Consider the following 27,192-nt stretch of genomic DNA (forward strand, 5'->3'; position numbering starts at 1 on the left):
AGAGCATCCTGGGCTGCACTAGGAAGAGCCTTGCCAGCTCATTTGGGGAGGCAATCCTTCCCTTTTACTCAGCACTGAGAGACCATACCTAGAGCATCTTGTGTGGTTCTGGGCTCCCCAGTATAAGACAGACACAGACATAGAGGATTGTGTCCAGCAAAGGGCCACAGAGATGATTAAGGCTTGGGTACAGGAAGAGGCTCCCGGTGTTTAGCCTGAAGAAGGCTCAGGGGTTCTTACTGATGTATTTAAATATCAGGCAGAGCTGGGGGGTGTGTGGGGGGATGGGCAGAGCCAGACTGTTCTGAAATTGAAATTTGTGATGGAATTTAAATTGCATTTACATTAAGAAGAAACTTTTTTTACTGTGAGTGTGGTCAAACACTGGAACAGGCTGCACAGAGAGGCTATGGAGTCTCAGTTCTTGGAGCTACTCAAAAGCCACTGAGAGTGGCCCTGCTCTGATTGATTGCCCTTTGAGGTGTCTCCAATCTCACTTAAGGTCTGCTGCTGTAGAAAATATCCCTATGTGAATGTTAAAACTTATAGTGAGGGTGACCTCTGGTGTTAATGAGGTAATTGAAATCCCTAAGTGTTCATCTTGGAAAGTGAATATAGCTGCAATCTATTTGAAATATAACTCTTTACCTCTTGCTTCTCAAGTGAAGCAATAAAGCAAGAAAAAAATCAGAAGTAAAAATTAATATGAATCTATCCAGTGAATATATTTTATTGATAGTTATGACCAAGGGCCAAATACCTCAACTGCTTATATTGTTTAAAGGATTCAATTGCTTGGATATTTATTTTCTGCCCTTTGGACACTAGCAGAAGGTAAAATAAAGTCTTTGGCATGTAGAAGATTTGGGAAAATGATTGTTGCTGAAAGTAAGAGCTGGCCTACATTGGTTCATACTATGGTATCAGATGTCATTTGCAGTGAAAAGTAACATACAGATTGCCTTTATATATTTATATAAATATAAAAAATACTAGAATTTTCCCATGGAAAATTAGTGATTAATAAAACATCAAAGTCTGATCTCAAAGAGAAAATTTCATTGTTTATTTTGGGACATGAAGGGATTGCAGTTTCAAATGTCTTGATACGGTTGGCATGAAAGTTAAAGCTGAGGTTACTTTTAAGATCTATTGTCTGGATTGCACGCTGAGCATGATCTATATGAATTTCCACCCACAGAACATTTACTTCTGTATACTCTGTTACCTAACTTATAGTGGCAACAGCTGACAGTCCAGCTATGTCTACTGACACATTGGCACGAGTGAGGAGTGGAGTAGTGGTTTTTTTTATTTTTTAGGTTGATGGACGCATCTGAACAGGCTGTGAGAGCCGTAGGTTTTGGCATTTGCATTGTGTGCCTCATGCTGGTGTAACAAGTGGCACATGTGTGCCATGTGCTGAGTGTACTGGTTCTCCCAAAGAAGCTGCTGGTGCTGCACTCTCAGTTGAACTTCGGTTTCTTTAAGGATTTTTGAGTATCGGATGAGTCTGAGCAATTCCTGGCGCAGATGCCGATTCTCTGCTTTTGCTTGTTTGATATGCTGAATCAGAGATTGTATTGCTGCTTCTTCTGCTGCCTTTGTGAGAACCTGGATCTTCTGATGAAAGTCTGTCTCACATTCAGCCTTGGCCTGCAGAAATCTGCTCTTGATTTTGTGCATTTCCTCTGAATGCTGTATCTTTGTGACCAACAGTTCCTTCTCCAGCTCTTTAATCTTTTCCTGCTGTTCCAGAAAAACAGATGGACCTTTGACAGGCTGCAGGTCTTCAATCTCCTTGATCATAAGAGAGTACTTTGTCTCCATATTCATCAGAGAGCTCCTTACCTCCTTCTCTTTTTCTGTATACTGTGAGATTAGTTTTTCCTTCTGCATCCGGACTTGAGACAAATCAGTGTGATTCTGGTCATTTAGTGTTATTATCAGATTCTGGCACTTCTGGTTGTGTTTTCTTATGTAAGAGAGGTAAGCCTTGTTCTCTTCCTGATTCCGTTGGACTTCCTTTTCTAGGAATTTATTTTCCTGCAGAAAGTGGTCCAGTCTTCCTGTGTATGTGTTCATATGTTCAGTGAGAATCTTGTGTTCCTTCTGCAAGTAGAGTTTTCTCTCTTTGACAAGTATTTCCATGTCACTGGATGTCATATCTCCATTCTTGGTTCTTACTCCCTGCTTACTTTTCCCAGCACGGGAAAAGTCTCCCAGCGTGGTGTCCTGTTTCATCTGCTTTGTCTTGGATGCCATATTTCATACTGGGGGTATCAAACTCTGGCAAACTGTAACAGAACGAAAAATTACAAATTCTAAACAAGCATTTATGCCACATATATGACCGTTGCTTTTTTCCCCAGTCATGCTCTCTTATGTTTTCAGCTAGTTATTCTGGCAGGTAAAATGTTCAACCTAAATTTTTTAATGTCTGGCCTATGTCTTGAGTTGAAGCACACATGCACATATGTGTATTTCCATTTTTACATTCCTAGTTAACTGAGAAGTAGTTCTGCTAATCTAAAAATACATATATTTTTAAGATTTCTTTTTGATTGTATAATGTGTTACTTTTGTAATTTGGAGTACAAAGTCAAATTCTACTAGTGAGTTATTATGGCCATTATGGTACATTGTGTACTGTCTTTCCATAGGCAGTAGATCTTGTCCATAAAACTTCAGCAGCAAGTATGTACTGAAGTGCTAATAGAGCCATGCCTGAAACTTGCAAATTCTAAAATATAACTGCTAAGTCATCGTGCTGGACTGGAAGCTACCGGTAGAAAATGTTATGGACAGTAGTACGGATTAAGCCCTGTTTCTCCATCAGACTAAGATTCTTTTATTTGTGTTTGAAGAGACAGCTGCATCCTTTTCCTGGATTTAGAAAGTTCAGTCAGTATTGTGTTACTAAATGAGGGCAGAAAATGAAATTTTACAGCCAGTTTTAACCTAGGGCTTCAATGTCAGTCAAGAGTGACCACATTCTTATCCTTCCACTGCCTGAGGTAAGTAAAGTGGTATCTTCTTGGACATCATCTGAACTATAATGTAATTTGAGATAAGACACAGGTAACTAATTATGAATACAGAGAGAGTGAAAGAATGACCGTAAGGGGGATAATGGCTGAAGAAACATCCTCCCAGCCACAGAATGTGGGCCATTTATTTCAATGGAATGTTTAATATGTCATGCAGATCCGATCTTCCCAGTTGCCTAGGACTGGATTCTTCCCTGCAGGGACAGTGGGTGGGAGGGAGGTACAGAACATTGTGGGCTGAACATCAATTCAGCATCTGTTGAGACTCTGCTGGATTATTAATTTGAAGATTATTCATCTGGCCTGCTCTACCTGTGTGCTATTTTGGTTTTGTTATAGGTGAGTAACCTGAAATTTGCTTTGGTGTTTTGGCCAAATGTTTTACCCTATTATGAGAAAGATGTTATGGCTCTGTCAGAGTACATTTGTGTCCAAGCTGATGCCTTGGTTTTCTGTGCTGTTAGGAGTTGTTCTGTCTGGGTCCTCTCTTGCTGAGAAGATAACAGTCTTCTCAGTTTAAATAAGGATAGTTTAATTAAGGCAGATTGAGAGGCTTCTCTTTCTGCCAGTGTCATTTCCTATTTATACTGGACAAATGATTGCAAGGCACAATATTATCATAGACAATGTATTTGTGTTTCTGCAGTAGATCATGTATTTAGTGCCTGTGGTAGGTATGTGAAAAAGCAGTGCAGGTCAAATACAATGACCTTGCTTTATTTTTACATTCTCAAGGTTTCAGGGACTTTTTGGGTGGGCAGATCACGTCCTTACTGGCAGATAGCAGGAGTGTTTTGCAGTGTAAGTACTATGGCACATTCTTTTGTTTGTCCTTGACTGGAAGTGGCTTTCTAGCATGCATCCTGCTTCTGGTCATCTGCATTGTGTACAGATAGACACCACACCATGCACCTAAGAATTCTGGTCTGATGCATCCCACTGAGTCTGTGTTACTTGTTCACCACTGATAGGACCGATTCACAGAACCACCACCTTAACTTTCAGGTGAGGTTGGAAGGGATCTCACAAGATTATCTAGTCCAGCCCCTTGCTCAAAGCAGGTTTAAACAGAGCAGGTTGCTTAAGACTGTGTCCAGTCAGGTGGAGACTCCACAGCTTCCCTGGGCAAACCTGTTCCTTCTGAGTGTTTGACGGCCCTCACAGTAAAAAGGTTTTCTCTTTCATCCTGTTCAACTTGTCAGGCCCAATAGAATTCTGTATGTACATTTTGTTTAAATGTTCTCTAACCTGATTCTCCTTCATTGAGGGTAAGTCTTCCTTGCTCCAGACTTTCTCCTTGGCCTTGAGGACCTGGGATTCTGGGAGGTCAGTCTTACCAGTAAAAACTAATGCAAAGAATGCACTGAGTAACTCAGCCTTTTTGGCATCCTTTGTTGCTAGTTCCCCTGCCCCTTTCAGCTAAGAGGTCATCTTTCCCTAGTTGTCTTTTTGCTGCTCATACACCTGCAGAAGCCCTTCTTGTTGCCATTCACATCCCTTGCCTATTCAGTTCCAGGTGGGCTTTGGCTTTCTTAACACCGTTCCTGCGCATTTGGACAGTGTCGTTGTGTTCCTCCTGGGCTGTGTGATCCTGCTTCCACTTCTTGGATGCTTCATTTTTACATTTGAGTTTTGTAAGGAGCATCTTGGTCTTTGGTGTAGGCCTTCTGCAACTCTTGTTTGATTTCCTGCTTATTGGGATGGACCATTCTTGAGATGGGAGGTGGTGCTCCTTGAAAACTATACAGCTCTACTGGACTCCTCTCCAGGACCATCTCCCATAAGATTCTTCCAAGAAGATCCCTGAATAGCTCAAACTCAACTCTGCTGAAGTCCAGGATTGTGATCCTAATATTTACATTGTTCCCTTTTCTCAAGATCCTGAACTCCATCATCTTGTGGTTACTGCAGCCAAGGCTATCCCCAGCTTTCACATCCACAACTAGTATTTCCTTGTTGTAAGTATCAGGTCCAGGAGAGTGCCTCTCCTTGTCAGCTCATTGATCACCTGTGCCAGGAATTTATCATCAGTGTACTCCAGTTCATCAGCACACTCTCTGCTTCCTCCTAATCAGGCAGTCTGTGCCAGACACCCATCACAAGATTACCCACATTGGCCTGCCTTCTAATCCTAACCCATAAACTCTCAACTGACTCATCACCTGTCCAAGGCCAGAGCTCCATGCATTCCTTCTGCTCTCTCACATAAAGGCATTTCCCCCTCCTGGAGCCTGTATCCATCCATCCATAACAGCACTCTGGTCTTGTAAGCTAACCCACCATGTGTCTCTCACCAAATCTCAATGAGATTTACAACAGATGCACACATGCTCTTTAATTTCTCATTTGTTCCCCATGCTCTGTGCAGCAATGTACAGGCACTTCACCTAAAAAAGGTGAGAGAGCTTTCTCCATCACACTGTCCTGTAAGTATTCCTTTATTTATGTCCTTATGATTGAGGTGGTCCCCCTTCAGCACTGAATTGTTGACTACAAGGTCTCTCCTGTCCAGTTCACCCTGCACATTTTGCATGCAGACTTAGTCCACAACTTCCTCATTTGATTGTTGTTTGTTCATCATCTTTCCTGCTTTGTTCCTAAAGTTCTCATCAGAGGAGAACAGACTGCCACCAGTCTGTTGGCAAAGATGCTTTTGCCCACTTTGTATTGTATATCCTGTCTCTTCCTATCAGTTCTTGATCTTCAAAGAGGATCCTAGGATCATAGAAGACATTCCCCTATTCTTGACACCAGCTGCACAAACAGATGTTGTTCCACAGTCCAGTTCCTCTCAAGCCCTTCCTCACCAGCAAGACAGAGGAAAAAATCACTTGTCCCCACCCCACCCATCCTCTTGCCCCTGGAACCATGTACTCTTGTTTGATAGGCTCCAGGTCTCCCCTGACAATATTATTTTTGCCCACGTGGAAGAGCAGCAGGGTGTTATAGTTTGAAAGGTAGATAGCTTCTCCACTATATCCTGGAACTGAGCTCCCAAAGAGCAGAGAACCTCCCTAGACAGCAGGTCAGATAGACAGATGAGGCCTCTGTCCACAGCAGGTGGGAGCCTCTTCCCAATATAATCTCTTGCTGCTTCCTCTTGGTGCTGCTGTGCGGCTCAGGCTCAGCCAGCTCAGGTCCTTCGCAGGAGAATTCCTAGAGCTTTGTCTGCTTCCAGAGCACTCAACCAGTTCTGTAATTGCAGAACTGCAGGTGGGGCAGGCACCTGCCTCCTGCTGCTGGAAGACAGAATTCCTGCCTTGTCATCATGGAAGTCTCCATTTCCCACCCCAGAAGCTCAGACTCAGTACAGCTGGGGATTTGGCCTCTTGAAGCTGCAGGTGTTACCGAAATCTCAGAATAACCACCAATGTGATATAGATAAGCAGACACTTCTTTATTAACGGCCAGGTGCGTGAGTCCTCTCACGATCAACGCACATGAAGTTTCAAAATCATATACCTTATATAGAACTCATTCATACATATTCATTAAATATTCATGCATAAACATAGTATTTCCAAAAATCCTTAACATACTCTCCTCCCATATCCGATTCTGTGCAGTAAAGGTTAGAAAGGTCTGGAAATGGGTCTGGGGTATTATTCGGGTAGGTGGTACATGAGTCAGTGGTCGTGATCTCCCCCTGCCGGAATTACCTTTTACTTAAGGTAACTGTTTCTTGGCAGGTAACTACGAGTTACTTCACTCGACTCTCCCCGGTTCCCATTAATTCTACATTTTGACATTTTAGTACATTCTCCTAGGTTACATATAAACAATCATCTTGAATCTTAAGTCTGTTATCTAAGTTCTAAACGTTCCTACTAGGTGATTCTGACCAATTCCTTTGGCCTTGGTACGGGGTTATACAGAAGATTTCATAGCAGCTGTTGCTGTACAAATACAAATTTCATTAAAATATTTCTTATAACTCTATATTCCTATTAAAATAACTATAAAATCAAATGTGTTTCTATAAAATCAAATGTGGTTAATTAATTCTAATAACAAATCTGTAACACACGGTCTCAGAAGATCCAGTCAATCTCTTGTTATCTCTGATGCTGCAGTCAGCTGACCTCCCTCAGGTCTTTTGGCAACAAAGATCCCACACAACTGCACACCTCCTGGTGGCAAGGAGACCATCTCCCCCTGCCCCAGCCACAGCAAGAGTGAGAGGCACCAGATACTCCCAACATCATGAGACATGGAGAGCTACATCTTCCCTCAGTCACTTGATCTGTGTTGAGGCCTCTGATATTCATAGAATCATGGAATTATTTATGTTGGAAAAGACCTTTAAGATCAGCAAGGCCAAGCTCCATGGGTAGAGACCTGGATAGAAAGCTGGTCGTAGAGGATTCACTTCAATTTATCCACGCTTTACAAAATGGGCCAAACCAATACAGTAGTGGTAGAAGATGGGATCGTAGCTCTTTAGTGAATGAGGGCTGATGAGACTGCTTCACCTGGCATGCTCCTTCTGTCTCCTGAGGTAACAGTGTGTGCCCGGACTTTGGCCCAATCCATTCTGTCCTTCATTAAACAGTGGTTTGATGGAGGCTAAGCAAAGCACCCTTGAATACTACCCAAGCATATTACACCTGAATTTTCCAGAATCCTGGCACCCTACATGAAGTACAGACCAACATTCTTGCTCCTAAGAGGTACATCCTCAGTGACTATTAGAGCATTCATACATATTATGGATGATAGCTTTCCCTCCAGTTCCTCTGGGTTTTGTAGACCTACCAAGGAAATCAAGACATAGGCAAAAGTTTCAGCCAAGCCTGCACTTTTGCAGGGTAGGGATCATATTACCCTTTTGCTGGCTCACCATAAAGTTATAAACTCTCAGGAACTGGCTTCTTGCCAACGTTTGCAGTGTTGACCTCATTCTTGTGGCCTGCTGCTTCCTTTACAACTTCAGAAGTGCTTGGTAGAACTTTTTAATACCAGTACGGAAGAACTGTTTGCAAAGCTAGCTGTAATGTTATAGTATAAGGGCAAGCAAGACCATGTCTGTCTAGTGTTAAGTTCACAGAATCACAGAATGGGCGAGGCTGGAAGGAACTTCTGGAGGTCATCTGGTCCAATCCCTCTGCTCAAGCAGGGCTACCTAGAGCAGGCTGCCCAGGATCATGTCCAGACAGCTTTTAAGTATCTCCAAGGAAGGAAATTCTGCAATGTTTCTGGGCAACTTGTTCCAGTGCTCAATGACCCTCAAGTAAAAAAACATTTCCTCATGTTCAAGTGTAACCTCCTGTGTTTCACTTTGTGCCCATTGCCTTTGGTCCTGTCACTGGGCACCACTGAACTCTCCTCTGCCCTTCCAGTTGCAGGGAATGATGAGGGAAGAGACAGGAAGAGCCAGCAGATCAGGCTCCAAGCCTGGTGTCACTGGCAGAATGTGGGGGTTTTTGATCATGGGTCAGTTTACATGACACCAGGCCTGCTGGCAACAGGTGGGGTACACCAGTCCAAAGGCAGAAAAGGATCTTTGCTCAGGCGTTAGGGCTCATTGAAAAAGCTTTAACCTAGATTTGAAGGGGAAAAGGGATAAAACTAGGTTCACTAGAGATAAGCCTGGTGGCTGTGCACCAATGTTTGAGGGACAGTATGCTAGCAAGGTCCCTCAGTCTGCCGCCTCAGTAGAAGTAGGGAAATGAGATCTGTGTGACAGTGAAGACACAAGGCTTGTTGGTGTGTTAGAAACCATGGAAATGCCTGAGAATGGTCATGTAGGAATTAGGAATTAGGGCTTCTCCCTGCAAAAAGGCGGGATTAACAGCCCAGCTGAAGTGCATCTTCATGAGTGCACACAGCATAGGCAACAAACAGGAGGAGCTGTAAGCCATTGTGCAGCAAGAAAACTGAAGTAGTTGCCCTCATGGGAAGATGGTGGGATGACTCGCACAACTGGAGTGCTGCAATGGATGGCTGTAAACTCCTCAGAAGGCAAGGAAGGAGGGGTGGTGGGGTAGCCCTGAATGTCAGGGAGTATTTGACTGTCTAGAGCTTAATGATAGTGACAATAGGGTTGAGCATTTATGGGTAAGAATCAGGGGAAAAGCCAACAAGGAAGTTATCATGGTGGGAGTCTGTTACAGACCATGCAACAAGGATGAAGAGGCAGATGAAATACTCTATAAGAAGCTGGGAGGAGTCTCACAATTGCTAGCCCTTGTTCTCATGGGGGACTTCAACCTACCAGATATCTGCTGGAAATACAATATAGCAGAGAGGAAACAGTCTAGGAGATTCATGGAGTGTGTGGAAGAGACCTTCCTGACACAGCTGGTGAGCGAGCTAACTAGGGAAGGTGACCCGCTCGATCTGTTGTTTGAGAACAGAGAGGGACTTGTGGGTGATGTGATGGCTGGGGGCTGTCAGGGGCATAGCAATCATGAAGTGATAGTTTTCGATTCTTGGAGAAGTCAGGAAGGGGGGTCTGGCCTGTTTAGGAGACTGGTTGACAAGAGTCCCTTAGGAGGCAGTCCTGAAGGGCAGAGTCCGCAAAGGCTGGACATTCTTCAAGCAGGAAACCTTTAAAGGTGCAGGAGCAGGCCATCCCCATGTGCCAAAAGATGAACCGGTGGGGAAGAAAAGCGGCCTGGCTGAAGAGCGAGCTTTGACTGGAACTCAGGAAAGTTTGTAACCTTTTGAAGAAGGGGCGGGCGACTCAGGAAGGCTACAGGAATGTCGTGAGGTTATGCCGGGAGAAAATTAGAAGGGCCAAAGCCCAGCTAGAACTTAATCTGGCTACTGCCGTAAAAGGGTAAAAAATGTTTCTATAAATACATTAGCAACAACAGGAGGACCAAGGAGAATCTCCATCCTTTATTGGATGTAGGGGGGGAACATAGTGACAAAGGCTGGGGAAAAGGCTGAGGTACTTAATGCCTTCTTTGCCTCAGTCTTTAATAGTAATGTTATCCCAAATCTGGGCTCATCACCCAGTGTGCAAGAGCCCATCCACACACAGCTGAGAATTTGCTTATAGCATGTCTGCGCAGAGGTGGGTGTTACATGGTGATCCGCAAAGCTAACACACCCAACACAGAGCAGAACTTTTTATATGCTTTGAAAGATTGTTTACAATTGCGTTTAGTCACTCTTAATTCTCATTTGTTCTTACAAGTCTCATCTCCATTTAAAGGTGCAGTCTTCTTTTTTTGTTCTGTGGGGAGGGATTTTGTTAGTAGGGGGCTCTCTTTGCTCTAGAGTGGATCTTTTAGTATGTTAAGATAGTTCACACATAGTTCCAGTAATTTTATGTTTAGTCTCATTAACTGTTTTTGTTCTCCTTCAGCTTATTTTGTGCCCCAGCTTGAAGTATTTATGGTGTCTCTTCCATCTTCCAAGGCTATGTTTTTTTAACTGTTTTTAAGGATTTAACTAACATCCTCTGGTTTTCAAATTCGTTCTTGATTTTCACTATAGATATTTACTATTTTTTGTTTCCCTCTTTTTTTCCTTTTTTAAAGTAAATAATTCTTATATCAGTATAGACCATTTCTTCTCCAGGTACCCAGCCCCCTGAGCTGGAAGACAGGGACAGGGAGCAGGATGAAGCCCCCACAATCCAAGGGGCAACAGTCAATGACCTGCCATACCACTTAGACACACAGGTTTAGGGAGCTGGGTGGGATCCACCCGAGGGTACTGAGGGAGCTGGTGGAAGTGATCACTGGGCCACTTTCCATGATTTATCAGCAGTCTTGGCTAAGCAGCGAGGTCTCAGTTGTCTGTTTCTGGACATTTGCCAATGTGACACCCATCTACAAAAAGGGCCGGAAGGAGGATCTGGGGAACAGCAGACGTCAGGCTGACCTTGGTGCTGGGGAAGGCTATGGAGCAGATCATCTTGAGGGCCATCACGCATCATGTACAGAACAACCAGGGGACCAGGCCCAGCCAGCATGGGGTTATGAAAGGCAGGGCCTGCTTGACTGACCTCATCTCCCTCTATGACAAGGTGACCCGCTTAGTGGATGAGGGAAAGGCTGTGGATGTTGTCCACCTAGACTTCAGTAAAGCCTTTGACACCATCTCCCACAGCATCTCCTGGAGAAACTGGCTGCTCGTGGCTGGGCCAGGTGTGCTCTGCACTGGGTTGGAAGCTGGTGGGTGGCCAGGCCCAAAGGTGGTGGGGAATGGAGTGACATCCCGCTGGCGGCTGGTCACACGTGGCATTCCCCAGGGCTCCGTGCTGGGGCCGGTTCTGTTCAGTATCTTTTATCGATGATCTGGACAAGGGGATCGAGTGCACCCTCAGGCAGTTTGCAGATGACACCAAGCTGGGTGGGAGCACTGATATGCTGGAGGGCAGGAAGGCTCTACAGAAGGATCTGGGCAGGTCGGACCGATGGGTTGAGGCCAGCTGTATGAGGTTCAACCGGGCTAAATGCCGAGTCCTGCTCGTGGGTCACAGCAGCCCCAGGGAGTGCTACAGGCTGCGAGAAGAGTGGCTGGGAAGCTGGATGGTGGAAAAGGACCTGGGGGTTTTGGTCAACAGCCAGCAGTGTGCCCAGAACCATCCTGCTTGTATCAGAAATAGCATGGGCAGCAGGACTAGGGAAGTGATAGTTCCCCTGTACTCGACACTGGTGAGGCCACACCTCAAATCCTGTGTTCAGTTTTGGTCCCCACACTACAAGTCAGACATTGAGGTGCTGGAGCACATCCAGAGATGGGTGACAAAGCTGGGTAAGGGTCTGAAGCACAAGTCTTATGAGCGAACTGGGTTTGTTTAGTATGGAGAAAAGGTGGCTCAAGGGAGACATTATTGCTACCCGCAGGGAGGCTGTAGCGAGGTGGGTGTAGGTCTCTTTTCCCAAGTAACAAGCAATAAGGCAAAAGGAAATGGCCTCAAGTTGTGCCAGGATGGGGTTAGATTGGATGTTAGGAAAAATTTCTTCACTGAAAGGGTTGTCAAGCACTGGAACAGGCTGCCCAGGAAAGTGGTTAAGTCACCATCCCAGGAGGTATTTAAAAGACATGTAAATGAGGTGCTTAGGGACATGGTTTAATGGTGGACTATGCAGTGCTAGGTTATCAGTTGGACTTGATGATCTTTAAGGTCTTTTCCAAGCTAAATTACTCTGATCCTATGAAAAGAGCCTGGCTTTGTCCTTTTTGCACCTTCCCTTCAGGTATTGATATACATGAGTAAGATCCCTCCTTGCCTTTTCTTCTCGAGGCTAAACAGTCCCCAGCTCCCTCAGCCTTTCCTTAGATAAGAAATGCTCCAGTCCCTTCATCATCTTCATGGCCCTTTGTTGGACTTTCTCCAGTAGCTACATGTCTCTCTTGTACTGGAGAGGCCAGAACTCAACACACTGCAGGTGTGGTCTCACCAGTGCTGAATGGAGGCTAGTGTTAATGCACACAGGCAGTTACCCTTTTCCAGTTATCCTGCCTTCCCTCCTCCCCAGCATTATGTATCCACTTAGGAGTTGTGTAATCTGATAAAGAGCTGTAAACTGGGAGAGGAAGGAGGGAAGTGAACTCAGTAGCAAAGGCACCCCCCCACACACACAGTATCACATATAAACCTCCACTTGTTTTACATCTGAAAACTGAACATTTATGGAAGGGATACCCCTGCTGGATCCTGGGAAACTTAAGTAACTGCAGAGCACAAGAATAAAGATACTGACATGTCTTGGAGATATTCAGAGGCTGCCTGAACATGATCCTGGACAACCTGCTGTAGGTGGCCCTGCCTAGGTTTGAACCTGATGACCTCAAGAGGTCCCTTCCAACCTCAGCATCTGTGATTCTGTGAAAGGATGATAATGGTGCCCTGGATCGTGTTCTCATGTATGTGCATCATAGCAGCCAAAAGATAGAAGCTGATTTGTAGTGCGCCAGAGCTATCTGTTCTGCAGGGAATTATGAGGGTAACAATGTAATGGAATGCAAAAGACTGAGTGAGGTGACTGACCAATCTGACAGGTTGCGGCTGCAGGTGGCGGCAAGAGCCAGCTCTGGAATGGGTACCGTATATGTGAGGGTAGGACCTGTGTGCTTCTTAGATGTACAGCCTGGTTTCCATGGTGAGAGAACATCCTAGGTAAGAGCCTAGGGTGAGGAAATGCACTGTAGTGCAAATAATGGTATGATTACCAAGTTGCAAGTAAAATTGGCCACAGTAAGATGCAAGGGATTGTTTTCCAGAAAGGTTAGACATTACTGAATAACGAACGATGAAGTGCAGCAACAAAATAAAGCTGTACATGTCTGAAATACATACTTTTCCCTTTAGGTTCAGAATATTGTTTTTGTTGGTCTTGTCTGTGTGGCACAGGTTCAAACTGGTGAGTATAGCTAAATACTTCCTGAATTTGAGAAATAAGTTAGAAGACATGTTTTGTAACATTTGTGAGATACCAAGTGAAGGTGATGAAATAATAGTTGATGCCCTATGTAGTGCTTTTAAAAATCCACCTTCGTATATATCGAGTTATTAGATAACACATCATAGGAAAGGGAAGTCTAGTAATTAGACATGATTGTTGTGATTTGAATGAGGCAGGGAATTGTTGAAATAACAGTAAGTGGGCACTGTGCCTACAATCCTACATTAAGAATTCGCTAATTTTTTTTTTAAGCATTCATTTTGCGAAGGGATTCAGGTTTTTTTAACATGCAACTAATTTTCAAAACTGATAAGATACCTACAATATAAGAGGCACAGTTAAGTCCACAACAGATACTAAAGGAAGGAAAATGCATCAATGTTAATGATTCTTGCAGACATAATTGGAAAATAAAGGAGTGACTAGTATTTGTGTGCTGAATTTCTAAACTAATTCAAAGGAGGAACAATGCAATCAAGGTTTTAGAACTGGAGAGAGGTCTGATAAGTCTAATGGCTTTAATGCACATTCTTAACTAAAAGTTGCTGTATCCTAATACAACTGGTGGCCCTTTTTAAAGAAGATATGCAAAATTCAAGTACATAGGTGAGCAACATAGAATAAATATACTAAAATTGCCTGTCATAGTAACAGCAGAACAGGTTCCAAGCTGGAAATGTGGCAGCTGCATCAGAAGGAGAGTGCATGTAGGGAGACATAAAAACCTGTCTAGAAATCAGTACAGTTGTGTTTTGGGAAGTAAACTTGAAGAGCTAGGAAAGTGTCACAATAGATAAGTAGTAGAACTGAGTTAATTGTAACTGTGTAGTTTTCGTGGGAAGGCAATTGTAGAGCTGTATGAATGTTAAGAGAAATTACTAAATCTGTGTGGCCTTGCTAAAGCTGGTATTATGCAAAATGTGGGTTTTTTTCAAAAAGCACTGACCTTTCCTGCTCCTGTGGTCTTCACAGATTTTCCAAATAGCTTCTTTTGGTTTGCTTTTCCTGGTTTACTGGACAGCATTTGCTGATAGCCAGACTGCGATCTCTGAAGAATGGTGGTGTTTGTAAAGCTGTGCGTGTCCATGGTGATGAAGCATGCGAAGTCACAAGAGAAGTGCTGCAGCAAGGTTCTCCGAGCAGTTTCAGTTCCCAGCTTGGTTGTGAGGCCTGGCTGTGACATGCTGTGTTACCTAGCAGAAACATAAAGGCAGTTTGGCTTATAAGAATGGCAGCTATATTAGTAGGGAAATAGCCTCAGCTAGCTATTATGATGTACTGAAGGAAAAGTTATGACTTAAGACACGGTACTCCTTGGGAATTAGGTGCCAGTATCTACTCAAGCATTTCTGGTCCATATATTTGGGTTTTCTTTCCAACAGGTTGGCAAGCAGTCCCAGGTCCCACAAAGTCAGGAAGGGGTGTGTCTATATGGGAGTGTTTGTGACATTTGAAAGGCAGATGCTAAAAAGGATTTTTGAAAATGCAGTCCTTATTTGTGGAAGGGTTTCTTGTTTTGGAAACAAGAAACATTTTATAGGGAAAATTATCCTCATACATGAGAAATTTTGTTTCTCTGGGTGTATAACAGTATAAACTTGGCATCTTTGTGGCATTAGGGCATAGAATTTCACTGGTTTTGTTACTCATCTAAACTGGCTATTTGTGGCCAAAGTACAACTTTCTGGAAGTGCATCTAAACTTAAATACAATAATAATGGAGAATATACCACTTCCTTTGATTGTTTTGTGCAGTGGTTGATTGTTTCACATAAAAATGTGTGAAAGTGAATTTTTTCTTTTCTAATTTCAATTTTACAGCTTCAGATTTTACTGATTTGTAGGTGGTGTCCTGACAAATTGGAACAACCTTGTATCGGGTTGCTATGGATTTCACTATGCTAAGAACTGTGACTCCATGCTAAACTGTGACTCCACTGACATGCTGGCTGACAAAGTTACAATGCCACAAGGGAGACTCTAAAGCAATATCAAGGACTTGAGATGCGCAGCCTGTATCACTCAGCAGTTGATGGCCTTTAGCTGTAGCTGCCGGCATATGTGGTTCGCTCTGTTAGAGAGGCTGCAGAAATCTTAGCTTGGCTTTACACCCTTCAGTAATAGTATGTGTGTTTATAAGCTGTGTTAATCCTAGGCATTTAAAACATCAGGGAATAACCATACATGAACTACAGACTACCATCCTCAGACCTTTAGAAGTTAGCGAAGTGGCAAGAAGAACACAGACACCTCCAGGAAAGTTCCTGGCTTGATCCCAGGTAGGAGCCTGGAGTCTTAGGAAGGTTTTATAGCATCCTTACTGGACTTGTGGGTAATAACCAGTGATTCATGGGCTAGCACAGGAGAACAGTGACCGGTAGTTGAATCAATGCAGTGTTTCCGTTGCTAGCAGGACCTCAACATCTGCATGAAGTCTCACCTGCCTTTTATGAGTTTGACTGTGGTCTTTTTGCCTGGAACAAGCAGTAATGCCTACAATAAGATTTTTCATGGCTAAATGGCTTACCTGTGTCCTAACTTGTCTTTGTCTTGCCTTGCTTGGTCTAACTGCTTTATGTAATAATAATGGCAGGTTTGCCATCCTGCAAATGTCTCCAAACCCCATCACAAGGGATGCCAATCACTCCCTGATGCTCTCCCAAAACACCTCTGAAGAGCTCCGCAAGGTTCCCAAACACTTCCATACTTGCCTCTTGGGTAGCCCTGTCCAAGTAATGCAGAGACCAGGAGCTGCTTGTAGGGCTGTGCATTGTTGTGGCCTCTCAGTAACTCGCCTGGCCTTTCTTTGCAGGTGCTGAAGCCTAATCGTGGCAGTTGAAGGAGTATCACAGCTGGGAGCTCTGCACAGATCTGTGGCTGGCCATGTGGGATGAATTCTGGTTTGCAGCATGAGCATAGCTAAGTCCTGGGGCTGCGCTGCCTGTGATGGAGGCTGAGAGGGTGGAATGTAGTTGGCCCTTAGCTGGAGATGTTGTGTGGGGAAAGCTGGAGGTTGGTTTCGGCCAACTGAAACTGGGTGCAGGCATTATGGAACAGATTGAGAGCAGCCCTGAGGAGAAGGACTTGGGGGTGTTGGTTGACAAGAAGATCAATGTGAGCTGGCAATGTGTGCTTGCAGCCCAGAAAGCTAACCATGTCCTGGGCTACATCAAAAGAAGTGTGGCCAGCCTTTAGAGGGGTGGTTCTCCTGCTCTGCTCCACTCTCGTGAGACCCCACCTGCATTACTGCATCCAGCTGTGGGGCCCCCAACATAAAAGGACACGGACCTGTTGGAGTGAGTCCAGAGGAGGCCATAAAGATGATCAGAGGGCTGGAGCACCTCTCCTGTGGGGACAGGCTGAGAGAGTTGACGTTGTTCAGCCTGGAGAAGGCTCTGATGAGACCTCAGAGCACCTTCCAGTACCTGAAGGGGGTCTGACAAGAGAGCTGGAGAGGGGCTTTTCACAAGGACCTGTAGTGATAGGACAAGAAGTGATGTTTTTAAGCTGAAAGAGGGCAGGTTTAGATTAGATGTAAGGAAGAAAATCTTTACTGTGAGGGTGGCGAGGTGTTGGCACAGGCTGCCCAGAGCAGCTGTGGGTGCCCCATCCCTGGGAGCTCAAGGCCAGGCTGGACGGGGCTGGGAGCAGCCTGGTCTGCTGGGAGGTAGCCATGGGTGGGACTGGGGGGTCTTTAAGGTTCCTTTGAACCCAAACCATTCTGTGATTCTGTGATTGTGTGTATGCAGGAATAGGAGAGCAGAGTACTGATAGCACAGAGGTGAGGAAAGGTGCAAACAACACAGGTATCACCAGTGTGTTGCTAATTTGCTGATCAGCCTTTGGTCTGCTCAGATGGGCTGTTGCCTGCTGAACGCAGCTGCCCTTTTAGACAGAGCAGATTTCAGTCTCCTCTCCTGCCTTCAGGATGCCATCTATGTGGGCTTGTTTGGTTTTTTTCCTTAAATCCCTCTCCAGCACCTGTTGACTCGCTGCCCTCACTCCCACAACCCCTGATGCCACCTGCAGACGTAGACAGCAATCCCTGGGACTTACTCTGGCAGGGATACAAACCCAAACCTGTCCCACAGGCCCTCTCCACTGCTTCTCCTCCCCAGGGAACGGGGTGGGGGCACAGAGAAACAACCACCAGGTTTTTAAAGCCGTCAGAGGCGAAGGATTGAGATGCTCGAGCGGACTTGGATGCTGTTTTGGTGTGGATGCAGTGAGTATTAGAGCGGGAAAAAGGCAGAGAACGCTGCACCCTCGGCCGGTGGTTACCGTCCCTGGACGGCACAGGCGGGGCCGACGCACCGGCCGCTGCCCACCCTACTGAATAGTCACCGCAGAGGAACCAACGCCGCTCCCCGCCCCCGCCCCCGCCCCGCCCCCGCCCCCCGCCGGCCAGACGCGCATGCGCAATGCCGCGCCGCGTTTACCGCGGCCCCCTCCCTTAGCGCGCAGCGTGCCGGCCGCATGCGCAGTGCGCGGGCGGGGCGGGGCGGGGCGGTGGCGCTCTGTGGCGGGGGTCTCCTGCCCCCTGCCAGACCCAGGGCGGGGGGGTACGCGGAGCTTCCAGGCCGTCTGCCGGTCGGCGAGCCGGGTGTGGGCAGCCCTGGTGGGGCCCGAGAGCTGAGGGGCGGCGGTGGGGGCCTGCCGGGTGACCGGCATTACGGGGGGGAAGGGGAAGCAGCGGGAAGTGTCTGAATGAGGGAAGGGGTTAAAGAAATTTTAGTAGATCTAATTGCTTAACGATTACCTAGGTGGTTGCTGATAAATAATGCTTTGTTTTACTAACCACTGTGTAAATTAACTGAAGCAAGGAGTCTACTGTTCCTCCTGAAGGACAGTTCCTGATGAGAACTAGCCAAACCCAGCTGTCGTTTGGACAAAGACCAAGGAACAACTGAGTCTGTGCTAGGAGAGAAGGTAAAAAGTTCAGAGCGAGGGAGGCTACCAAAGCCTTCATCCCCACCACCTCCACGACCACCACCAAGAGGCAGCAGGCAAGCGCAGCTGGAAATGACTTCTTGGAGCTAATTTTAACAGGAAGCAGAGACAGGTCATGAATATGTAGGGTGTATTTGGAAACCTTACGTATATGCAACATTTGATTGTATAAATTGAAGCAAATTGGGACTACACCCCCCCACTCACCCACCCACCCCCCCGTGCTGCCCAGCGCTGCATAAACATACCTACTTTACAATCCGGTAAGATTGTGGAGTCTGATTCCGCACGTCATGAACTGTCAAATCCTCCCAGCAGCGCCCAGAGTGAGAGCTGTGGTGAGTCCTCTTGTGCTTAACAGTGTCTCTTAAGGACGTTATCAGAATTAAAGCCAAATTTCACTTAATGTTGCAGCTCTTGATCTTCAGATCTTCACTTTCATTAATTTCCCCACCATTCCATCATGCTTGGGAGCTTTGAATAATAACTTTTCTCAGTCTCGTAACACACTCCCCCCCTTCCCGCACCAAGAGATGCTACATTTAATTAGTTTCCTCCCAAAGATGTAAGTCAATAAAATTGAGTTATGATTGTTAAAACCACAAAAAAAACACCAGCCTTCTAGATCTGGACTATTTCTGAATATGTATTCATCCCATGCAAACATATGTCATCAGGATGTCACCGAAACTGGGAATCAAACCCCTTAATACCAACGTAGTATTAAGCAGTAGGCACTCCTTCACTGCAGCGCTGGGTGCTCGGTGGCATCTCCACAAATCGAGCACACCTGTGTAGATTTTGCCATTGCATTTACACACAAAATTACAAGGTCGTACACACCCACTTAACAATGTTTGGTTAGTAATTTGCATATAATTATAATATTTTCTGTGTCATCCTTTTCTGTTACTACACTTGTGCAGGGGAAGGGTCTTCACCTTCACGTGGTTTTTAGAATTAGAATGAAGGTAGTTCATTTCAGGACACCTTAAAAGTAAGTTCTGTTGCCAAGTTGGACAGCTGGATATCGGCCTTGCCAAGCTGTCCAATAACTTATCCTATACCAAATAGAACCTAGGTGCTCTGGTTATGGTCTGGAGAGTAAGGACTAAGGGTATCATGGTCTATAGCATAGGGACTTCAAGTAACAGTCTCGGATAACAAGCAGCACAGCGATTCATACATCATTGGTTAGTAAGCGCTAATGTAATTCTAACATGGAGGTTAACTCTTTAAAATCAAAATGCTCTTGTAACTAACCGTTACATAAACACAAAATACAGAAAGATTCAGTAAAACCTTAAGATAATCTGCAACAAGGATGCAGATCATCTGCACAGCATGCTGAGACAAAGGTGAACTCCAAAAGGAAAAAGACACAAGGTCATGAGGCTTTTTGAAGGTCATGAAGCTTTTTGTTTGGTGTGTTGTGGCGGTGTGGTTTGTGGGTGGGGGTGATTTTTGGGGGGGGTGTGTGTGTGAAGTGCAATGTTGGCTGGTGGCAGCCTGTGGAGCTCTGTTGCTGCCTGACTTCTCTCACTCCTCTTTGATGGCTGTAATTGACATCCGGATAATTTTAAAAGAGCAATTAAGTTACCTCCTGCATAAATGTGCTGGTAATACTGGGAAGGTAAATGCTTGAACTAGTAGTGAATAACTTGGCTACAGGTATGAATTCTGAGGGAAGAACAACAATAATAGGAAGCAAAGAGCAGGTTTCTAAAAATTTTGGTGTCAAACACATAGAACTTCTATCGCCAAATGTTGTTTGTCAGTATGTTCCAAATGGCTATTTTAGGTAAACATAAATTTTCAGGAAATTCAGGGGTGTGTGTAGCAAAGCACGTCCCTCTGTTTATGTGTCCTGCTACAAAAACAGCATCAGTCAATAGCGTGTCCTGTGGCAGGGCTGTTGTGCCCCTACTCTCAGCATTGCCACAGTAGTTCTGTGATATGTAGACGTAACAGATGGGTTTAGGAATGGAAGGAGAATGCCTGTTTTCTGTAAGGGCTGTGAATGCTGACCCTATTTTCTGTCTGTTAGTTTCCTGTGCAGGCCATGAAGCTGTTTTATTTTTCTCCCTTGTTCCTGGTCTAAATATTTCTAAAGCTCTTGCTGCTGTGGGTTTGCAATTTGTGTTACTGCATTTTTGTGGAGTTATGGGTGACTTCTGCTGTGGCCAAGGGTCAAGACAGGGTTTTCAGTTGAAAGCTTCAGAAACCACATTCACTGAAATTGGTGTAGGTGAATCTGATCTGGTGTGCGCGGCTGTGCTCGTGGGGATGCTGAGTGGCTCCTCATCAAAACAGCAACACATGTGTGGACATCCGTAGGGTTGTGCTGTGGGTCTGGGAGCGTGCCATATTTTTGCTGTTGAAAGATGGAATAGAGCTGTTAAATTTAAGGGCAGTCAAAAGCTGGTAGGGACCCTGAAGACATTTGGTGGTACAACTGCAGTTTTAAAAGATCTTGACCATTTTGAGAAACAGCCTGGAAAAAAATCATTCCTTTCTTGCAAGAAGGCAGTTCACGAGGAGAAATGGGTTACTGTACTCTTTAACAAAAATACTCAACTTGGAATGTATAGGGTGAGGAAATCTTGGCTATATGTAGGCTTGAGAAAATGTATATAGGTATCTGCGTCTCTTGTGTGTATCTATGACAGTGGTTCTAGTGAAACTGAGATGCCAATGAGTCAAAAAAATGCACAGTTGTCTAAAAAATGCAAAAGCTCTGGTGGCCTTTATCAACAATTAGACCAGAAATGATGTAAAATACTTTTTCCTTAACTCAGTTTTAGTCTCCACAAACCTTCACAAAAAAGGGAAGCTTCAGATTCCTACCCAGCTTTATGCTAAAGGATTTTTTCCTCTCTCAGCAGAATGCCAACTGCCACCATTCCACTCTGGTCACCCTTTCTTCTACCATGAAAGTACAAGACAGGCGGAAAGGATCCATAGTGGTCTGCAAGTACTAGGTATGTCTACAGTGTGTGCCTGCATTTTTCCTAAGGTGCTTGCAGTGTGTTATTAAATGTTATTAAATAAATATTAAATGTTAACATTAAAAATGTGCCAACTCTCCTTCTGTAGTTTTTATATGAAATATCTTAACACAAATGCTGAAAATATAATAAGGCCTGTTCTGGAGCATGTTATGCCTATGCAAAGCTTACTTCCTTCCATTTATTTTCTCTTCCTGAAAACATAATCTTCTGTTTCTGTGTGCTTACTGTTAAATAATACTGAAAACAATTTTATACTGAAAGAGGAAAGAAACCGTTTGTAAGAGTTCGGAAGAAACAGGCTTTGGTTTCATGATAAAGGCTTCACGATTTTTCAGTCAGTAAGTTTTAAAAATACCTTATAGCAGTACTCAAAAACCTTACTGAGATACTAGCATCTGTACTAAAAGCAATCAAGGTCAAAGAAGAGACATGGACAAAACAGGAGAAATCAGCGTTGCTTCTGTGTGTTTTCCATGTTTTTCCAAGAAGCATTAGCAGCTTTGTAACTAGTGACAGTGAGTCCTGATACAGTTTTGGTGAGTTACAGCTTAAATAACGTCCTTTTTCCTTAACCTACAGTGTGTAAAATTTGATTGCAGTTGGCAAGAGTTTTTCCCGAATGGAAATCTTTCTCATGCAAAGCAGTTGTATTTTATGAACTTCCCATCAGAGTGGATCTTCAGAGATTATGTACTTGGCAGTAGAATTCATCAGCAACCAGACTTTTTACACTTTTTTTTTTTTTAAGTCAGTTTCCTTCCTAAAGACCCAAGTGCAGCACATCTTCCAAAAGTTGATGGAATCACTGCTCTTTGGGATCTCAGTTGTAAAAGTCAAGATATAAAAATGTGTTCCTCTACATGCCTCACTCCAGCCAGAAGCATGAGCAAATCTACCAGTCCTTTTTGGTAGCCTTATGTGTTGCAGCACTGGTTCCCACCCACCGCACCCCCCGAAGAAAAAACATATGGGGGAATCTCTTACCTCACTGATTTTTCTGTCATAAATGAAACTTTAAAAAAAAAGTCCAAATTGTATAATTTACAAACTTACTTGCATTGTTTAAACTGTTACTGCCAAAAAGCTGCAGCATACATTTTATTAGGTGTATTTAAGCAGTTACGTATTTGTTCTAAATGTTTAAAAAGAGAGGCAACTGAATGTTACGGGGTTTTTCCCAATATTTTGACAGAGTGCTCCAAAGTACTTTATTTCTGTCTCGCTTCCATGGCACATTTCCATGGCAGATCAGCAGCATCTCTCTTGGGCAGCGCAGCTGGCCAGGTGTCCATCCTAATTCTGTAACACACACAAAACCCCCTAGTCATATTATAACTGTGTCCTTTGGAGATAGATAATTTAATGGTGTCAGTTCACAGCTATGCAAGTTCAATCAATGCAAAAGAAAAACGAAATACTTTTATAGTATGTATTTTATTGGATGTATATAAACATATACGCACCTTTTTGCTATAAAGTGAATTACTGAGGTTTGTTCTTTATTTTTCATTTTATGCTTTAAAGTTCTATGCTTTATTTTCAGCTTTATTGTCCAAGCAAGCAACATGTGCAGCAGTGGCACAAGGACCGTAGCTGCTGGGGTGAATCTCTAAGTGTCGATTACGGTATGACCTTGTCCTGCAGCCTGTATGGAAGGTGCTGTGGTTTAACCTGGCAGGCAGCTAAACACCACACAGGTGTTTGTTCACTTTGTCCCCCCACCACACAGTGGGATGGGAGGAGAGAACTGGGGGGGGGGGGCGGGGAGGGGGGAGCGGCGGGAGTAAAATTTGTGGGTTGAGATAAAGACAGTTTAATAGGACAGAAACGGAAGGGCAAATAATAATAACAAAAGAATTAGAATATACAAAAGAAGTGATGCACAATGCAGTTGCTCACCACCTGCTGACTGATGCCCAGCCAGCTCCCGAGCGGTGCCCTGTGGCCAGCTTTTCCCCCAGTTTATACACTGAGCATGATGTCATATGGTATGGAATATCCCGCAGGTCAGTTGGGGTCAGCTGTCCTGGCTGTGTCACCTCCCAGCTTCTTGGGCATCCCCAGCCTCCTCACTGGTGGAGTGGGGTAAGAAGCTGAGAAGTCCATGATTTAGCATAAGCACTGCTCAGCAACAGCTAAAACATCCATGTGTTATCAACATTATTCTCATCCTAAATCCAAACCACAGCACGGTACCAGCTGCTGGGAAGAAAGTTGACTCTGCCCAGCCAAAACCAGCACAGAAGGGATAAGAGATTTTCCAACAGCAGCAAGAGTATTTACTTCTATGCTAAGAACGTGTTCAAAATTGTACCCATCAGTCTTATTACTGGTTTAATTGTTCAGATTGCTCTAGCTTTTAAAGAATGTGTTGTATTTTGAGCTGACCTAGAATCCTCCTTTAGCTCAACTACCATGGTATCCCTAATGCTGAAATATGCTTTTGTTTTTCGGATGTGTGTGTTTGCCTGTGGGTTGCTAAGCACACTGGCGCTAAGGGGCCAGCCCTGTGGCCAGAAGCTCCTGGCTCTGTCCTCAACAGGTGCCCTGCAATGCAGCAGTGAGGGCTGTCCAGTGGCGAGACTCCAGGACTGATGGGGACCTTGGGCATTTGTTGCCCTGGGGAGCCCGTCCCAGCATGGGAACGGAGTGGGAACATCGTGGAGCAGAGCCTGAGCGAAAGATGTGCCACCGTCCTGGGAATGTTGGCACCATTCTGGAGCATGCTACCCCTGTATCACGGGGCAGCCAACGGCCTGTGGGACAGGCGCTGGAGGGCTGTGACCATCTCAGGAGCTGCTCCCCCTTTATTTTTCTAGCAGAGGTCACCTTTGCTTGGAGGATGTGTACTTACATAAATGGCATTGTTAAAGTAAGGAGCTGCTAGTTGGAGCAGTTTATTTTTGTTTCTTTTTTGTGGAATGAATAAGAAAAAGGGTGTTGGACGGGTGATGATGTCATTTGGGGCACCCCGATGCCGCCAGGGGTGCAGTGATGCAGTGCAGCAGCAGGTGAGGGAGGATGGAAGGCTCCCCCCCAAAAGGGGGTGTCGCCTGCCAAAAATGCCTGAAAATTCATGGGGAAGGTCTTAAAAAATATTAAACCCTGGAAATATGGGTATGAGGCACTGAAATAAAAAAGTCTCATTTTTAAATATAGATATAACAATATTATTCGTTTATATATAGAAAATTATTTTAAAATAAACCCCTGTATCTACTGTATTACGTAAAGGATTTTAGAGTCCAGAATAGAGCTACCTATGCTTATGATATTACATAGTAAGTCTAAACAGATATTACATGTAATCTAAATAGATTATATATAAAGTGTAAATAGATATCTAAGTCTAAACAGATCTATGTGTAGATCTAAGTGTAAATACATAAATCTAAACAGATAATGTAGTCAAAATAGCTGTTCTATACAATGTGTTAATACATATTTGTAAGTGTAAACAGAGGTAGGTCTGAGTAGATACACAGTATCTATTTAAACATATACATGTTTACATATATAAATGGAAATAGATAATAGATCTAAAATACATATATTCCTTGAATAAATCTGTGTGTAAATACATACATAACTGTAAATGTCTATGCTATAAAGGGTTTTTGAAATGGAAAGAAACCCTCTTTACAGAAAGGGTTTAAAAACTCAAGCCCCCTCCAAGTATCTCTATGGAAGATAGAAAAGCACTTTCAGAAGCTGCCCCTTCCCCTTTTTCCCAGGGCTAATTCCCTGACAGAGGGAAATTTCCCCTGTGGAGCCACTAAAATGGCACAAAAACACCCCAAAACACCGATTCTGGGTCTGCAATGCAGTGTGGGGCTCCTGGGACGGAGGGATGGATGGACATCCCCCACCCCCCACATCCCCCTCCACACCCCAACACCACACACACACACAGACCCACACACCCCCCACTCACATGATATGGAAAATAATATAGCAAGAGACCTAAAGCTCTGCATCCCCCACTGATGCAGAGGAGCTCAGCAAGAACGTGGTAAGGAGCCTTCTGGCAAAGACGTGCTAACTGTGAAAAGAAACAAACTGTTGAAGAGATAAGACTCAAGGTTACTAGAAATATGAGCAAAAGAAGGGTAACGGTAATTGTGGTAGTGGGAGATCTACTCAAATGCCCCCCTCCCCCGAGGGAGGCGGGTCCCACGCTAGGAGCATGAGTAGTGAATTAAAAAGGCGCTGTACCTTTAAATCGAAGCGGGGAAGAAACTAACGGATAATTAATTACGAGGCTCAACTTTGGGCGGAAGCAGCCAACTGACCTGTATGAATGTGCGCTGCATTGGACTGGGTGTGCAAGTCAGGGGGAGCGATCCCCGGGCACCCACCGCTCCCCGGGCACCCAGCGCTGCCCCCGGCACCCAGCGCTGCCCGGCACCCAGCGCTGCCCGGGCACCCAGCGCTGCCCCCGGCACCCAGCGCTGCCCCGGCACCCAGCGCTGCCCCCGGCACCCAGCGCTGCCCCCGGCACCCAGCGCTCCCCGGGCACCCAGCGCTCCCCGGGCACCCAGCGCTGCCCCCGGCACCCAGCGCTCCCCGGGCACCCAGCGCTGCCCCCGGCACCCAGCGCTGCCCCCGGCACCCAGCGCTCCCCGGGCACCCAGCGCTCCCCGGCACCCAGCGCTGCCCCCGGCACCCAGCGCTGCCCCCGGCACCCAGCGCTCCCCGGGCACCCAGCGCTGCCCCGGGCACCCAGCGCTGCCCCCGGCACCCAGCGCTCCCCGGGCACCCAGCGCTGCCCCCGGCACCCAGCGCTCCCCGGGCACCCAGCGCTGCCCCGGGCACCCAGCGCTGCCCCCGGCACCCAGCGCTGCCCCCGGCACCCAGCGCTCCCCGGGCACCCAGCGCTGCCCCGGGCACCCAGCGCTGCCCGGGCATCCAGCGCTGCCCGGGCACCCAGCGCTGCCCCCGGCACCCAGCGCTCCCCGGGCACCCAGCGCTGCCCCCGGCACCCAGCGCTGCCCCCGGCACCCAGCGCTCCCCGGGCACCCAGCGCTGCCCCCGGCACCCAGCGCTGCCCCGGGCACCCAGCGCTCCCCGGGCACCCAGCGCTGCCCCCGGCACCCAGCGCTGCCCCCGGCACCCAGCGCTGCCCCGGGCACCCAGCGCTGCCCCGGGCACCCAGCGCTCCCCGGGCACCCAGCGCTCCCCGGCACCCAGCGCTGCCCCCGGCACCCAGCGCTGCCCCCAGCGCTCCCCGGGCACCCAGCGCTGCCCCCGGCACCCAGCGCTGCCCCCGGCACCCAGCGCTGCCCCGGGCACCCAGCGCTCCCCGGGCACCCAGCGCTCCCGGGGCACCCAGCGCTGCCCCCGGCACCCAGCGCTCCCCGGCACACAGCGCTCCCGGGGCACCCAGCGCTGCAGGAACCGCACCTGCTCGGTCACCTCCCGCGGGCTGGGACGGTTGTGGCCGCAAGCCAGAGGAGGGAGGAAGGGAGTGGAACATCTGTAATACCCGGCTGCTCCTCGACGTCGGGGCCAAGTCTCCCTGGGGGAAAAGCTGAAATTCCTGGCGGGGTCTCCCTTAATCCCATTCTTTATCAGCTTAATTTCGGGCGGTGCAAGGCCCTGCCTTTGCCTCCCAGCAATGCCGAAGGAAAAGGTGAAGGAAAAGCCGGCATCCCCCATTTGAAACCCTCCCGACCCGCCGGAAAGCTCCGCTCATTTTTAGTCTCAGTGTAGGTGAATTAAAGATGATTAAACCTTTTCTCATCGAAATCCCTTTGGAGAAGCCCTTGGCGCTGGGGAAGAGGGAGGGGACCCTGTGCGCCCCCTTCCCTTCCC

General features: G+C 46.2%; 1 protein-coding gene and 2 long non-coding RNA genes across 3 annotated transcripts; 1 reads left to right on the top strand and 2 right to left on the bottom strand.

Moving 5' to 3' along the window:
- Window positions 1-1,088: 1,088 nt before the first annotated feature.
- CCDC166 (coiled-coil domain containing 166) lies at window positions 1,089-14,481 on the bottom strand. Its single transcript, XM_056332527.1, has 2 exons — window positions 14,364-14,481; window positions 1,089-2,297 (listed from the first exon to the last, which is right to left on the bottom strand). Exon 2 carries the CDS (start codon window positions 2,263-2,265, stop codon window positions 1,312-1,314), a length of 954 nt encoding a protein of 317 aa, XP_056188502.1. The 5' UTR covers window positions 2,266-2,297; window positions 14,364-14,481; the 3' UTR covers window positions 1,089-1,311.
- A 3,518-nt stretch (window positions 14,482-17,999) lies between these two features.
- Window positions 18,000-23,048, top strand: LOC130146389 (uncharacterized). The gene is made up of 3 exons (XR_008820885.1): window positions 18,000-18,705; window positions 21,250-21,348; window positions 22,922-23,048. It is a non-coding gene; the product is annotated as an uncharacterized LOC130146389 (long non-coding RNA).
- LOC130146388 (uncharacterized) lies at window positions 21,921-27,114 on the bottom strand. Its single transcript, XR_008820884.1, has 3 exons — window positions 26,782-27,114; window positions 22,842-23,023; window positions 21,921-22,677 (listed from the first exon to the last, which is right to left on the bottom strand). It is a non-coding gene; the product is annotated as an uncharacterized LOC130146388 (long non-coding RNA).
- Between the last annotated feature and the right edge of the window lie 78 nt (window positions 27,115-27,192).

The sequence above is a fragment of the Falco biarmicus genome, chromosome 3 (assembly GCF_023638135.1).
Source record: "Falco biarmicus isolate bFalBia1 chromosome 3, bFalBia1.pri, whole genome shotgun sequence".
In the NCBI taxonomy this organism is placed as follows: Eukaryota; Metazoa; Chordata; class Aves; order Falconiformes; family Falconidae; genus Falco; species Falco biarmicus.